This window comes from Budorcas taxicolor, chromosome 13 (genome assembly GCF_023091745.1).
Source record: "Budorcas taxicolor isolate Tak-1 chromosome 13, Takin1.1, whole genome shotgun sequence".
NCBI classification, from domain to species: domain Eukaryota; kingdom Metazoa; phylum Chordata; class Mammalia; order Artiodactyla; family Bovidae; genus Budorcas; species Budorcas taxicolor.
Genome location: NC_068922.1, coordinates 16402688 through 16417218, shown reverse-complemented (window position 1 = coordinate 16417218; position 14531 = coordinate 16402688). Strand labels below are relative to the sequence as shown.

Below are 14531 nucleotides of genomic sequence, written 5' to 3'. Positions count from 1 at the left end.
TCCTCCCCTCCGCTGAGGCCCTGGCTGGAGGTGCAGGTATGGCTGCCCTGCGAATTGCCTGTCTGAAAAATTAGCTCCTCTCCTTGAGTTGGGCAGCTTGAAGCCGCCGCTCTGTCTGTGGCACCTATCTGAGCATTCACTCTCGATCCTTCGCCCCGGAGCTAAGCTAAGAGCGAGGGAATGCCGGCGGAAGGAAAGCCCGGACTGTTTTCGACCTGGCAATAGTGCGGACAGCTGCTTCCTTTCCGCCGTCCTCCGCCCCGCCCCCACTCGCAGCCTGGCCGCGCTGGTGAGTGGCGGACGGGAGGGCCGGCGGGCGGAGGGAGGAGGGGGAGGTGAGGGAAGGCGGGCCCTCGGCTGCGAGCTAGGTGGGGGGAGGGGAGGGGAGAGCCCGAGCGCTGGAGTTGGTGCTGGGAAACCCGGGGCTAATGTTGACAACAGGCTCGAGGTAAGTCCCGGGGAACCTCCTTCCCCTCCGCCCCAACGACCAGGAGGGAGCGGGGTTGGGGGGCACCGGCCTGGACTCCTACTCCCCCGGGGACCCGTGAGGCGACTCGGCACCCCAGCGCTCCGGGGACGGCGAGCAGGAGACGGACCGCGGGTCCGGCGTCGTTCTCCTCAGACCCCTCTCCTCAGGAGGCTCCCTTCAACGCGGGAGGGAGGCAGGAGAGGCTGTCGAGGGGGTGCCTGCCCTATATGCCTGGGGTGGGCCTCGGGGCCGGAGGCGGGGAGCCCGCCGTGGCGGGGTGAAGAGGTTTGGGGTGTGGAGGAGAGCGAGGGGAGGCTGGGGAGAGCTCTTTGGGAGCCGGGAGGGAAGCGAGGGCGAGGAAATGGGGAGGGTGGGTGTGTGTGTGGGAGGATGTGGAGCCGGGAGACCGGCCGGAGCGTGTGGGGCTCCGGCGGTGAGGGAGTGTGGGGTGCGAAGTTAGGGCTGGGGCAGGGACGGTCCGCGAAGGTGACCGTGGACCCCGTGGGAAGGGGAGTTGTGGCGAGGAAGCGAGCGGAGCTGAGGCGTGTGGAGCGGGAGCAGGGGGTTGTGGGAGAAGAGGGTGCAGGGGACCGGGTTCGGTGGATCGGAGAGTGGTGGGCAGGCATTCCTGGGTGGACTTCTTTTTAGTCCCATGGGCTGAGGATTCTTCACTTTGCCTTCATCCTGGGCTTCCCGGTCCTCCTGTTGAACTAAAGAGGCGATCGCGGGGTGTTTTTTGGCGGAGCAGAGCCAGCTTATAAGCTTGAGGGGACAGTCTGGACCGGACCGTTGGCTCTCTTGCTCTTTTAGGACTTGCACGCAGTGATGCATCAGACCTGAGGAAAAACTCTCCCTTACTTTTCCCCTTTAGCAGAGTTATTAAGTGTTTAGAAAAACTGTACGACTCATCAAGAAAACCTTTTTTGAACTCTGGTGGAATTTGTAAAAACTTTGAATGAGTCCTGTTTCCTGAGGACGTTCTTTAAAGTCAGAGACTGGGAGGTAATGCCCTTGTGCTGTTCTGCCGTTAGACCATTTTAAATGAATAACACAAAATGAAAAGATTAAATATCATCCTTTCACTCGAGCATTTTCAGAGCAGTCTCATTGTGATTTCATACATAACCCATATGGTACTTTGTGGAGAAATAGCTTTAAAGGGAAACACCCCTTTCTCTGCACTCTCCCAACAGACCATTGAAAATACCTGTTTTACTAGTAAAGTAGTTTTTCTTTCTTCTGGAAGTTCAGAGTATATTTAGAAAACCAAATAAAATATACAGCCCCAAGGGCCAGGACACTATTTTGGGAGCTAGAAAGGTGGTTTTAAAGCGTGGGTTCCTTTTAAGGACTGTGTGAATGTAATTATACTGGCTTGTAGGAGCTAATCATATTCCAATTAAAAGATCACTAATTTTTATCTTATAGACTCTATTTAAAAGTTCTAGTTTTTATTTGAAAGACTTGAGGTAGAATATTAAAGCATGAGTTTATTAAAATTTGAAATGCAGTTAGCATTTCCCAATATAATTTAATGCTGTTTCATATTTGAAATTTGATGTGATACAAATACATACTTAATCTGAATTCTGTAGTTTGTATTTTTTACTTGGCTTTTAAAAAATATTTATTTATTTGGTTGCACCAGGTCTTACTTGGGACATGCAGGATCTTTAGCTGCACCATGTGGGATCTTTAGGGATCTTTAGTTGAAACATAGAGAATCTAGTTTCCTGACTAGGGATCCAATCCTAGCCCCCAGGGTCTTAGCCACTGGATCACCAGGGAAGTCCCTACTTGACTTTAAGTCTTAGGGTATATAGGGGGAAAGAGCACTGGACACAGTCTCAACCCAGTCACTAAGCTAGTTGTGTAATCTTGGGCAGTTCACTCAGTGTAAAAATTGAGAATTGGAGTAGTTAAAATCTAGTACTCCTAACTCTAAAAAATTCTTATTTTAGGCTTAACTCTTCAGTTTTCTCTGTGAAAGAGAATAAGCATTTGTTGAATGGCTCTCTCATGCTCTCTTCTAGACTTAGAGAAGTTTAAGACGTCTGTAAGAGAGGTAGCAGTATCTCCATCTTATGGATGAATAGACTCAGAGAAGTTACATTGCCCTGTTTCCATAGCCAGCAGGTTGTAAAGTTTGCAAACTTAAAAGTCTGACTGACTTTAAAGCTCATATTATTTTCTCATAGTGCATTGCTACCTTTACATGAACCTTAAATTTTTCATCATATTTTTGTTCACTTAAATTTAGTTCCAGATGTTCTTTGGTTATGTGTTTGTAATATAAGGATGAAATGGTTCAAAGAAGATAACACTGCCAAGACTTGAGGGTCTTGTTGAAAATCTGTTTTGCCATGCTCTAGAGCAGAATCTAATTCATGAAAGACTTCTGCAGTTTGATACAGAAGGTGTTTAAAAGTCTATTGAATATATGAGTACTGTGGAAAATCACAAAAGTTTGAGGGACTGTTAAATGATAAATGATGATCCTTTATAAGTTTGTCAGATTCCAAGTACGTTTCTTAATGTTTTAACAGAACTTAGTGTCTAATTTTGTCTTCATAAATGAGATATAAAATTTGGTACCATTCTTTTTTATATTTTGAGAACTGTTCTTTCTCGTATTAGCCGAAGTGTTGCTTGTTGCAGCTTCGCATCAGAAAGTACAAATTCTATATAAAACATTATTTTTTTGCATATAATTACAGATATCCCTAAGTAAGTTTACCTGATTACCTGGGAATTAGCTGTCCCCATATCTTTTAGCTAGAATAGGCTGAAAGTTAAAACAATGTAGAAACTGCTTAAGCATTATCAGGGACTCTTTCTACTCTGAGAGATGTCCTGATTTGTGTAGTCAGAATCTCTTGTCAGGTTTTCTAGCTGCACCCTCTTCAGGATTCTTAATAACTTTGGTTCAGCTCTGTCACTAGCTGTAGAAGCCTTGGTCGACTTACTTGGTCAGGTCTCTTTTTACTCATTTATTAAATAGGGAAAATAATACTTATCTCATGAAGATTTTATTATTAAATGAGATAATGTATGTAAAATGTTTACTTTGTGAGAAGTAGCTAGTAGCTATTAATATTTGCTCTTGAAAGTTTGCTTGCCATTAGGGCAGCCAGTCACTTTAGGGCAGTGGTGGGTATTTAATTGAAACTGCATGAGAAGTTGATACTACATTTCCCAGGTAATATAAATATTAACACTGTCTTGCCACATAAATAAGTAGTTATGCTCTTATATATTTTAATGATTGTTTAAACAGGATTAACAGCCATTTTTTGTTCAAGTTCCACAAGTAGGGTTATCTGAAGCCTTTGGGTGTCATTGCCCAAAAAATGCATAGAACATGGAAGTGGAGGAGAATAAGAGTAAAACAGAAAAGGGGAAGGAAGAGGTGGCTGAGATAAGATACAGACTATGACATGTGCCTCCAGAAATCACTGAAAGTGCTTCAGTTGGCTTAGATTGTCTTTCTGTGGTAATATTTTATTAGAGGGCTGAAATAAATGCTTTGTGTTTATAAAATATTTATTACTGCAAATGTTTTGTTTGCTAACATAGTTTTTATTGATGTAATTTAAAACATGTATTGAAAATACTTGAGCACCGTGTTTAGCTTAAAAAACCCTCGGTAGTTTAAGTAATTCTATACTTCTTAAGTGAAAAGTATTTTGATTTTCTTGTGTACAACTTTCAAATGATTTAGGAATTAAAACATGAAGTATTGTCCATAAAAGAAAAGACATGAGAACACTAATCTAAGTAGACACGTATTTTTAGAAAGGAAAATGATGAATTTTGCTGGAGAATACATTTTTTGTTCCAGAGTTTATTCCAGTTAACTGTATGGAGCCTGTACTATACACCAGTGCTCTCCAATAGAACTTTCTATAATGATGAAAATGCTCTATATCTGCACTGTCTGATGTTGTACCCACTAGCAGCATGTGGAGTTGAGCAGTTGGATTATGGATAATGATGGAGAACTGAATTTCAGATTCTGTTTAATTAACTTATAGTGTAAGTAGCCACGTGTGGCTAGTGTGGTGGTTTTCAGCTGGTAGTGATTTTGCCCCCAGGGGAAATTTGGTGATATCTGAGTAATTTTTGTTTTTTTAAAACTGGGGCAATACTCCTGGCCTCTACTGTGTAGAAGGCAGGGATGCTTCGTTTACACTTTGTGCAATGCACACTGTAGCCCTTCCTCCTCCCACCAGAGAACTCTTGCCCACGACGTCAGTACTCTTGAGGCTGGGAAGCCCTGGGCTGGTGGCTCTTGTATTGTCAAGTATAGAACAGAATATTTCATTTATGTCTTATTTATAGTAATCATGATGTTTATAGACTAATTTTGACTACTAATAAAGAGTTGAAAGGTCTAGTCTAGTTTGGGGTAGTTAGCAGTTTCTGTGTTTGATACAGTTAGAGCAGTGAGATGAAATTTATTAGTCTTGTCCATTTTATCGGTTGCTTTGTAGAAGGTAAGAGCTCGTTTATGCTTCCACTTAAATACTTGTAATTGAATATTGTATGATGTAGTGTCACCAGCATTTCTTAATGGTTGTGAAGTATGGTGGGTGAAACTGATTGAGAATGTTCTCAGATAGTACTGAAGTATTTATGATTAAATGATATGTCATTTACTATCAGCTGTGAAGTTGATAGTGGTTGAATGTAATGGGTACATGGAGGAGGTTCCTTATATTGTGCTCTCTGCTTCTTGTAGAGACTATTTTCTGACTAAAAAGTAAAAAGAAAAAAGTGCTTAGACATAAGCATAATAATAATGATAGAATATGGAATATGATCAGTGATTTATTTTATCACTGAAATAGTATTTGTTTTGTATGCATTTTATTTAATCTCTCACAGTTGCCAAGTTGCATTAATATGTTCCACTTAACAAAGTAGTGTCACATTACTTAAAAAAAAAAGTCACTGTGATTATAATGCTGACATTCTTCTACTCTTGCAGATTGTCTTGGGTAACATAATGCCAGCTGAGCGTAAAAAGCCAGCAAGTATGGAAGAAAAAGAATCTTTACTAAACAGCAAGGAAAAAGACTGCAGTGAAAGGCGGCCAGTGAGCAGCAGGGAGAAACCAAAAGAGGAGATCAAGCTTACTGCCAAGAAGGAGGTTATTAAGGTCCCTGAAGATAAGAAGAAGAAACTGGAAGAAGATAAAAGAAAAAAAGAAGACAAGGAACGCAAGAAAAAAGAAGAAGAAAAGGTGAAGGCAGAGGAGGAATTAAAGAAAAAAGAGGAAGAAGAAAAAAAGAAACATGAAGAAGAAGAGAGAAAGAAGCAAGAAGAACAGGTGAAACGTCAGCAGGAAGAAGAGGCTGCCCAGTTGAAGTAAGAATGTTTATTCTAACTACTGATGTGTAGAAATAGGAAGATTGAAATGTTTTAGAAAAACTGATTATTTGAAATAAAATTTGCAAGGTACAGTTGCTTGAGAGTTGAGAGTATCTCAGTTTACTTGTTCTGTTAGTTTCACTGACTACAGGCATGCTTACAGTGCTTTAACTCTTGAAATTAAATAATAGTAACCTTTAATAAGTATTTTTTGAGGTGTGGGGCAATTTGAGCTGTTTGTGCTTTTTAGAAAATTTTTTTCATGGTATAGTATGTAATCTTTCTAAGTTGAAAATCTTTCTTTTTTGGCCATGCTGTGTGGCTGGCAGGATCTTATTTCCATGACCAGGGATTGAACCTGGGCCCTGGTGGTGAAAGTCCTAACTATTGGACTGCCAGGGAATTCCCGAAAATCTTCAATTCTTAATGGCTGCTGTTGAGTTTCTTATATGCCAAACTCTACAGTTGTATCAGTACCTGTCTTTAAGGCAGTCCTAAAGAAGTAAGCTTATTGTTTTGTGGATTAATAAAATGAAGCTTTAAGAGATTAAATGACTTGCCTAAGGTTACAGTAAATAGTAGAGCAGCTGGGATTTGAACCTAGCTTAGGCTGATCTTAAAACCATTGTCTTTAAGTACAATTCCAAAATGCTTCCCTTTTTTATCTTTATCAAAATCTATTTGTAACCTTATAAATCTGTGCAAGTGATGTAATGAACTGGTGAAAAATGAGGTAGTCCTCTTAAGAAGACTATCAGGATGTAGCAGAAATGACAGTTGATGAACAGTGCATGAGACCTAATCCAATAGTGCATGGGCTCTTCCCTTCATATATGTAATTTAAAAAGCTGTTTGCAAATACGAATTTTTATGAGTTTCTTGAACAGCTCGGTTACCTACTTACCACAGTTCTTTAGTACCTCTATTTTTAATGAGGAACTGGATGGAGTCTTAGGTCTGAAAAGCAATAGCAATAGTTTTAGAATATTCAGAACTATGATTCTTGAGAATTTCTTGCTTATTTTCTATTTTACGTAAAATAATTTGGAAGGGTATTTCATTTCACTGTAACTTTTGTTCTCTCACCCTTCCAATACAAAGAGCTTAAAAAAACAATGGTAACCAAAATGCCAACTTTTTATTTGGAAAAATTAAAGCATGTAAAAGATAGAATGGAATAAATTAGTATCCCTTCCCATCTACCCAGCATCTGCAATTACTCTTTTATTTTCTTGAGTATTCTAAAGCATCACATTATTTCACCTGTAAATATATAAATAGGTAAGTATAAATATTTTCATTGTGTGTGTGTATATATTCATTATATATATATCAAAGTATTTTTAATAAAGATGATAATTGAGTTGTTGAATGCATGGAAGTAATGAGTTATACTCTCTTAACGAGTACTCTCACTGCTGATCTTGTTTTTGTGTGGCTGGGAGGCTTCTATGAGATTCTTATCCCTGTTCTCAGATAGATTTAACTCTTTGTTAGCATATTGTAGCTATTAGTGGAAAAATCGTAGAATTATAGAGTAACTCAGGGTTGGTTATCTTAGAAAGATGAAAATCTGTTTTATTAGAAATTTATATTTTAAAGTTACATATTTTGTTGTCTTAGAAACCTCAGAGTGTCCTCATTCTCCCACTCCTGCCTGGGTTATTTTACTACTTCTGCAGTTTAAACATGTCCCATCTTTCTAGTGGAAACATAACCAGATTTGATTTTAAATCTTCTCAGGATAAACTTGAGTCTGCTAACCTTTTATATAAAGTGCTTTTATCCTGTAGTTTTTCTGGTTCCTAAATGAGCTTTTAATTATACTTGAATTTTAAGGCCTAAACTTTTATTAAGAAAGGTACTTTTATTAAGAAAAGTTTATTTAATGCTGAAGTATGGGAAAGTGGCACCTAACTCAAAGCATTTTAATGTATTTTCTAATTTTGTTCTTTAACTATTTTTTTTGTGGATTTTTTCCCGTTTGCCCGGTGCTTTTATTTGGTTTAGGCTTTATATTTTCCCAAACATATTACTTTGTTTTTTTGTATTAAGAATCCTGTGTTTTATCCATTTATTTTTTTCAGCTTTATTGAGTTACAATTGACAAGTAAATAGTTATATTCATTTAGCGTGCCAGTTGGCAGAATGATTTTTAATCTAGTTATTAAATATGCTCCACTCTGCCACTTTTGGTGTTATCAGTAGAATGAGTTCTCATTATCTTGTCATTAATCAGATGTCTTTAAAGTGGTGAAAGGGCCTTTTGCATCTCTTGTTCCTCTTGGATTTTGTTTCTTTTCTAATTTTTCATTGGCTTTCACTCTTACGGGAATCATCATCGTTACACTTCAAAATGTACAAGGTATCTTACTTGTTTGTTTATTTGTTTGTTATATAGAGAGAAAGAGGAATCCCTTCAGCTTCATCAGGAAGCTTGGGAACGACATCAGCTAAGGAAAGAACTTCGTAGCAAAAACCAAAATGCTCCAGACAACCGACCAGAGGAAAATTTCTTTAGCCGACTAGACTCAAGTTTGAAGAAAAATACCGCTTTTGTCAAGAAACTGAAAACTATTACAGAACAACAGAGAGACTCCTTGTCCCATGATTTTAATGGCCTAAATTTAAGCAAATACATTGCAGAGGCTGTCGCTTCTATTGTGGAAGCAAAGCTAAAAATATCTGACGTGAATTGTGCTGTGCACTTATGCTCGCTCTTTCACCAGCGCTACGCCGACTTTGCCCCATCACTTCTTCAGGTTTGGAAAAAACATTTTGAAGCCAGGAAAGAAGAGAAAACACCTAACATTACCAAGTTAAGAACTGATTTGCGTTTCATTGCAGAATTGACAATAGTTGGGATTTTCACTGACAAGGAAGGTCTTTCCTTAATCTATGAACAGCTAAAAAATATTATTAATGCTGATCGGGAATCCCATACTCATGTTTCTGTGGTGATTAGTTTTTGTCGACATTGTGGAGATGATATTGCTGGACTTGTACCAAGGAAAGTAAAGAGTGCTGCAGAGAAGTTTAATTTGAGTTTTCCTCCTAGTGAGATAATTAGTCCAGAGAAACAGCAACCTTTCCAGAATCTTTTAAAAGAATACTTTACGTCTTTGACCAAACATCTGAAAAGGGACCACAGGGAGCTACAGAATACTGAGAGACAAAACAGGTGATTTTCAAACGTTTCTCAGAATTGAGAATTTATTTTGGAGCTCATACTTTAAAAAATGTAAAGTCTTCATGCCACTGAAAGAACGTGTGGAAAAGGGCTTATTGCAGGTGATTTCTTAACATCCCAGGAAAATTTCACAGGGTAATAACAATCTAAATACTCATGTTTAAATGTGAGTTTTTGATAGATTTTGTTTCTGATTTTAAAAAAAGAAATTCGGCTAGTATATGATGATTTTTACATTGTGGATTTTTACTGTGATTTAAAAATCTCCTTAACATTGAGGGATAAGTTTTCTTTTTCTATCACTTTAACTTATCTGCTATTATTTTTTTGTGTCTTTCACTGTTTCTTTTCTATAGCAGGTTTGCTTTTGTTTTGTATTTTAGTTTATAGACGTCACCATTGATACTCGCTCTTTTCAAGAGAATAAGTCATTCATGAGTGATATTTTAGATCAGAAATTTGGAAAATAGTGTACCAAAGTAGCTGTGAAAAAATTCTTTAAATGCAACTATAAAGTGCATTTACAGGAATCTTTCTCCTGGGGACATCCATTCAAAATTCTAAAGGGATGATGTGTGTGCCTGTGGTGAAGATCCCTGATTTAGGCCACCCTTGATTGTTACAAGATACTGTAGACTACTGTGTATTATCTGCACCTAGAAGGCATCAAAAGGCTAGAAGTTGATATAGTTGGTGGATATTAGATCAGTATGGAGGTGTGTATGTGGAGCAGGGCTGAGGGTGTGCAGAAAGGAGGTACAAGCGTTAGCCTTTGGCTGAATACTCTGCACCTATTTTAAAGTTCCTGTGTGGGGAGAACACTTACTCTTATAAGCCTGTAGTTGGGGAGGACTGGTTTACGTAGTTACCTCTAGTTGTTCACTTAGGTAAGAGACAAGATTGGAGCAGAGGCTATATGGATAAATCTGTGGTGGCTGAAGCTCACTCAGAGGTGAGAATTTAAGATGGCAGTGGTGTTCCTTAATGTTTCATAAAACAATCCTCATTTTGTGCTTTTGAATAGCGAGGACTGTTTTAAACTTTGAAGAGTCAACTTCAGAATGTACTTCTATAGCCAGTAATGGGTTAAAAAAGAAAGTAGTGGTCCTCTATTAATAATTTTCACATATATTAGCTTTCTTAGTTACAATTTACATAGTCATTTTTACAGGCTTTTTCCTTTTCACATATGTTTTACCTAATATGTCGCAGGTGATTTTGAAAGTATGGTCTTTGATTTTTTTTGGCTACTTTCTAAGGTTTTTTTTTTTTTAATTAAACTTTGTATTTTGTGCTGGAGTATAGCCAATTAACAGTGTTTTGATAGTTTCAGGTGGACTGCAAAGAGCCTCAGCCATACATATACATGTATCCTTTCTACATTTTGTGTTTTTGATTGGCCTCACAGAACCTTTTAGGGCAGAGTCTATAATGATTTAATCTAGTCATCCTTCCAATGCAAAATGAAATCTATTTTATAGATTATCTGACATAAATTATTTTGAAAACTTCTTGAGCTTAGTGCTCTGAGCCATTCCACTGTTGGACACACCTATTCCTAGCCTGTTTGCTGGGAATTTAAGCTGAAATTTAACTCCCCATAAAATGGTTCCCTTTGATTTACTTGTTTTTTCTGGTACAGACAGAATAAAGCTACTCAGAGTGGGGTTCTGTGAACTGTTTACCTGTTGCCTGTGAATTAAGTAGAGAAACTGAGACAATACATTTAGACATTTTGATAGCAATTTTTCATTGCCATGATATTGTCATCATATTTTATAGCCATGCAGTGATTGGAAAGAAAATTATTCCTTTACAACAGATAATTTGAGAAGCATTGGCATAGGACGTGTCTCTTCTTTTACACCATGATGTCTCAAAATATTTGCAGACTGCCAAGATGTTTCCCTTTGATCTTCTCCAGGCTGAGTATCTCTGGTTCCCTCAGTTTGCTGCCTGATTTTCAGACACTTTGGATGTTTGTTTTTGATGCCTTCTTATCTGCCTGTCGGAGAAGGCAATGGCAACCCACTCCAATATTCTTGCCTGGAAAATCCCATGGACGGAGAAGCCTGGTAGGCTGCAGTCCATGGGGTCGCTAAGACTGGGGCATGACTGAGTGACTTCATTTTCATTTTCACTTTCATGCACTGGAGAAGGAAATGGCAGCCCACTCCAGTGTTCTTGCCTGGAGAATCCCAGGGACGGGGGATCCTGGTGGGCTGCCGTCTATGGGGTCGCACAGAGTCAGACACGACTGAAGCGACTTAGCAGCAGCAGCAGTATCTGCCTGTGGCCTGCAGTTTTTATAGCTGCAGTCTTGACTTTTTGTTATACCTAAAGACAAATTTCTCAGATGACATGCTGCCGAGCCAGTTCTTCACTTTGAACTATAGACATAATTTTTTATTCCTGATACGACTTAACTCTTAAACTTTAGGTACTCCTGGCATATTATGTTAGCCTAATGATAATTGATGGTGTGTGTGTGTGTATTTTTTTTTCCCCATGCCACATGGCTTCTGGCATCTTAGTTCTCTGACCAGGAATTGAAACGATGGCCCATGGCATTGAAAGCACTTGAGTCCTAACCGCTGGCCTGCCAGGGAATTCTCAATGATGTATATATTATTAATTATACTTATCCACTGGTCACATTTAGATTAGATAAGCAGACCTGTTTTTGTTCATGATTAAAGTCACAGAAGAAAATTTTGAACCAGGATACAGTGTTGAGACCACAGCTTCATGGCCTTTTCTTAGAAACTTCCTCATGTTAATACAGAGCTATTGACCTATGGTTGGTTATTAGAGGAGGCTATTTACTAAATGTAAATTGACCTTAGCCTGGGAGCAGTTATTTTATCACAGGAACTGTCTAATTATATGTAATTGTTTGGAGGATGTGAGAATCTTAATCACAGTGTAGAAAACAATTGGCATACAGCTGAGTAAGTCACTCATGCCTTAGGATAGCTTCAGTTTGAAGAGCCTTTGTAAGTGAGGATTTAAGTGCCTGAATGAGCAAAGACACGAATTGGATTAATGCAGAGTCCCTACTTGGCCTAATATTAGTCTCCTTACTTCTAAGAGGGTATGTTACAGTTAAAATGGCCAGTTTCCAGAAGTTTCTTTCTGCCAAACATTATCCGGTGGATGTTTTGAAGTTTTTCTCTTATCGTAGGAATAAATCGCAGATGGTCATTTTTCTCAGTAAGTTTTCTCTTAGGTGTGATAATGCTAAAAATCTAGATGCCAAGCTAGTGAGTATTTAAGACTCATGTAGTTAAACTACTTTAAGCCTTTATTCATTGTCTTTAATGATGGTTTTTAAAAAAGTGAAATAGCCTGTGTTTTCAGTTTATGGATTGTAAATACTCTTGGTCATTCTGGTTAACTTGGGAGATGGCATGGTGCTTAGGGGTTGTGAAGTGTTAGTCTGTACTCATTGAAGTCTATACTTAAAATTTTATTTAACCAATTAAAAAATAGAGTAATAAAATCTCTCGTGTTTTCTTAAAAACGCTGTAGTGGATGAATGAAGGCATGACTGAATGAGACCTGTTGAGTCTCAGCTGTTCTTTTCTACTGTTAGCTATGCTGATATGTATTAGTTACAAGCCCCTGAGGATTTACGGTTGTTAGCGAGCAATAAATTTGATCCTAGGGTTGGGTGAATTCTAATAAATGTGAATTTATAAGCTTTTTGTACTTGTTAAGTACAAAATCTTATTTTTAAATGCATTTTGGTTAAGTAATTGATCTTAAGAGTTAAAATTAATATTTGCACATTTAAAATATCATCTAATAGTATTTTCCAGTCTAGAATTAATAGTTTTACTTCTTGCCAAGTGTTATTTTTTATTATTTTCAGTGCTGTTACTTTATACTCAAAATGCTTTGTACTTTGAGATTTTATTCTCACTGAGGTAATATAACCTAGTATTTTTTTGGCATTTAATTAAAATTGGTTGAATAAATGATTTAATTTTATTGGATATAACTTAATTATGTAACAGTTAATTTCTTGCAGTATAGTGAAATGAACTCAGATACTAAGTCAGAATACTTCAATAATTCTGAAGTGTCTTAATTTCTTTTTTTTCTCCTTTATTGGTGGGAATGGGAGCACATTTCTCTTTTCAGTACCGGTGAATTATGACCTTCATGATTGCATGCTCAGTTCAACAGCAGTAAATGATTTGATTTAAAGTTTGGAAAGGAAACAAATGTGGGCTTTTCCCTTGTTAATGTAACCAGAGAGGTTTCTTTTATTAATGCAAATTCATGAGGCATTACTTTAACAGTGTTGAAACCTGAAAATACATTAACCTGACATTCAGTGGTGTTGCTTTTACCTTTCGTATTCTTTCCGGTTAAGTTGTACCTTGCCTTTACAGGAAGATTGTTTATTAAATGAAGTCCACGGGGTCGCAAAGAGTCGGACATGACTTAGCGACTGAACAGCAAGTATTAAGCACTATTAAAATGTTATATATCACTGTGCATTATATTTACAGAGGCTTTAGCAATTTTATAAATGTTTCAAAATGGTTACCTCCTAGATATTTTCTGATTGAGTCAGTGACGTTGATATAGTTGATTAATCACTGGGTACAGTTATGCTTAATAGTTGCTCTATGCTCTTCATATAGGATTGTACAACATTCATAACCAACTTCAAAATTGTTCAACTTCAACATATCCTTCTAGATATTTTCTAATTCTGAGTCAATGATTTTGATATTAGCTGATTAATAAATCTTCAGGGGCAGTTATGCTTAACTGTTGCTCTACTCTCTTCATGTAAGATTGTTCAACATGCATAACCAAATTCTAAAATGAAACCACAAGAAAATTCAAGTTCTCATGAGAATTTGACAGAGCAGTAAAGATGAAAAGTGAAACCTAGTGGTTTTCATCGGTCTGCTTCATGGTTATTTTGTCAAGATTCGGCCATGTGTTCTGTGTTTTTTTACATGAGTGGTTAAGGACAAAGCTAAAATAGATTTTCTGTATTCAAGATTTTTTTTTCTCTTTTACTTTGGCTGATAGAAGATTAAAAAAATCAAACTTTTAAGTTCTTGCCTTGGCTACAGTGGACTCTGGCTTTTTTTTTTTTTTTTTTCATGAAAATACTGTTTTACTTTAATGCATCAGGTATATAATCTCAGTTGATCCTCACAGTACCCTTGAAAGAAATACCTGTATTTTGAAGGTGATAGATCAGATTTAGTTATTCAAGACCTTGCCCAGTGTGACTTTGATAGCAAATGACAGAATCAGTTTCTTTCCTATCTCTTCATTCTTTTTCACATCTTCCATAGTATTCATCTTCATCTGCATTTTGTTTAAGGTATCTGATAAACCCATTAGCTACTCAGAACTTATAAAGTCAAATCCAAATAAAAGAAGGACCCAAAAGAGAATATAAAACCAGTACCTTGGTTTGGGAAGACTTGGCTTTGATATATGCATTTGAGAGACATCCTAATTCAA

General features: G+C 37.7%; 1 protein-coding gene across 1 annotated transcript in view; it reads left to right on the top strand.

Annotated features, from left to right (window-relative positions):
* Positions 1-408: 408 nt before the first annotated feature.
* The window catches only part of UPF2 (UPF2 regulator of nonsense mediated mRNA decay), a 94581-nt gene continuing 80458 nt past the window's right edge, over positions 409-14531 (top strand). Inside the window, exons 1-3 of the mRNA XM_052650867.1 lie at positions 409-448; positions 5460-5839; positions 8244-9023. Of these exons, the coding sequence (XP_052506827.1) occupies positions 5478-5839; positions 8244-9023 (1142 nt within the window). The 5' untranslated portion in view covers positions 409-448; positions 5460-5477. The remainder of the gene's footprint in view (positions 449-5459; positions 5840-8243; positions 9024-14531) is intronic.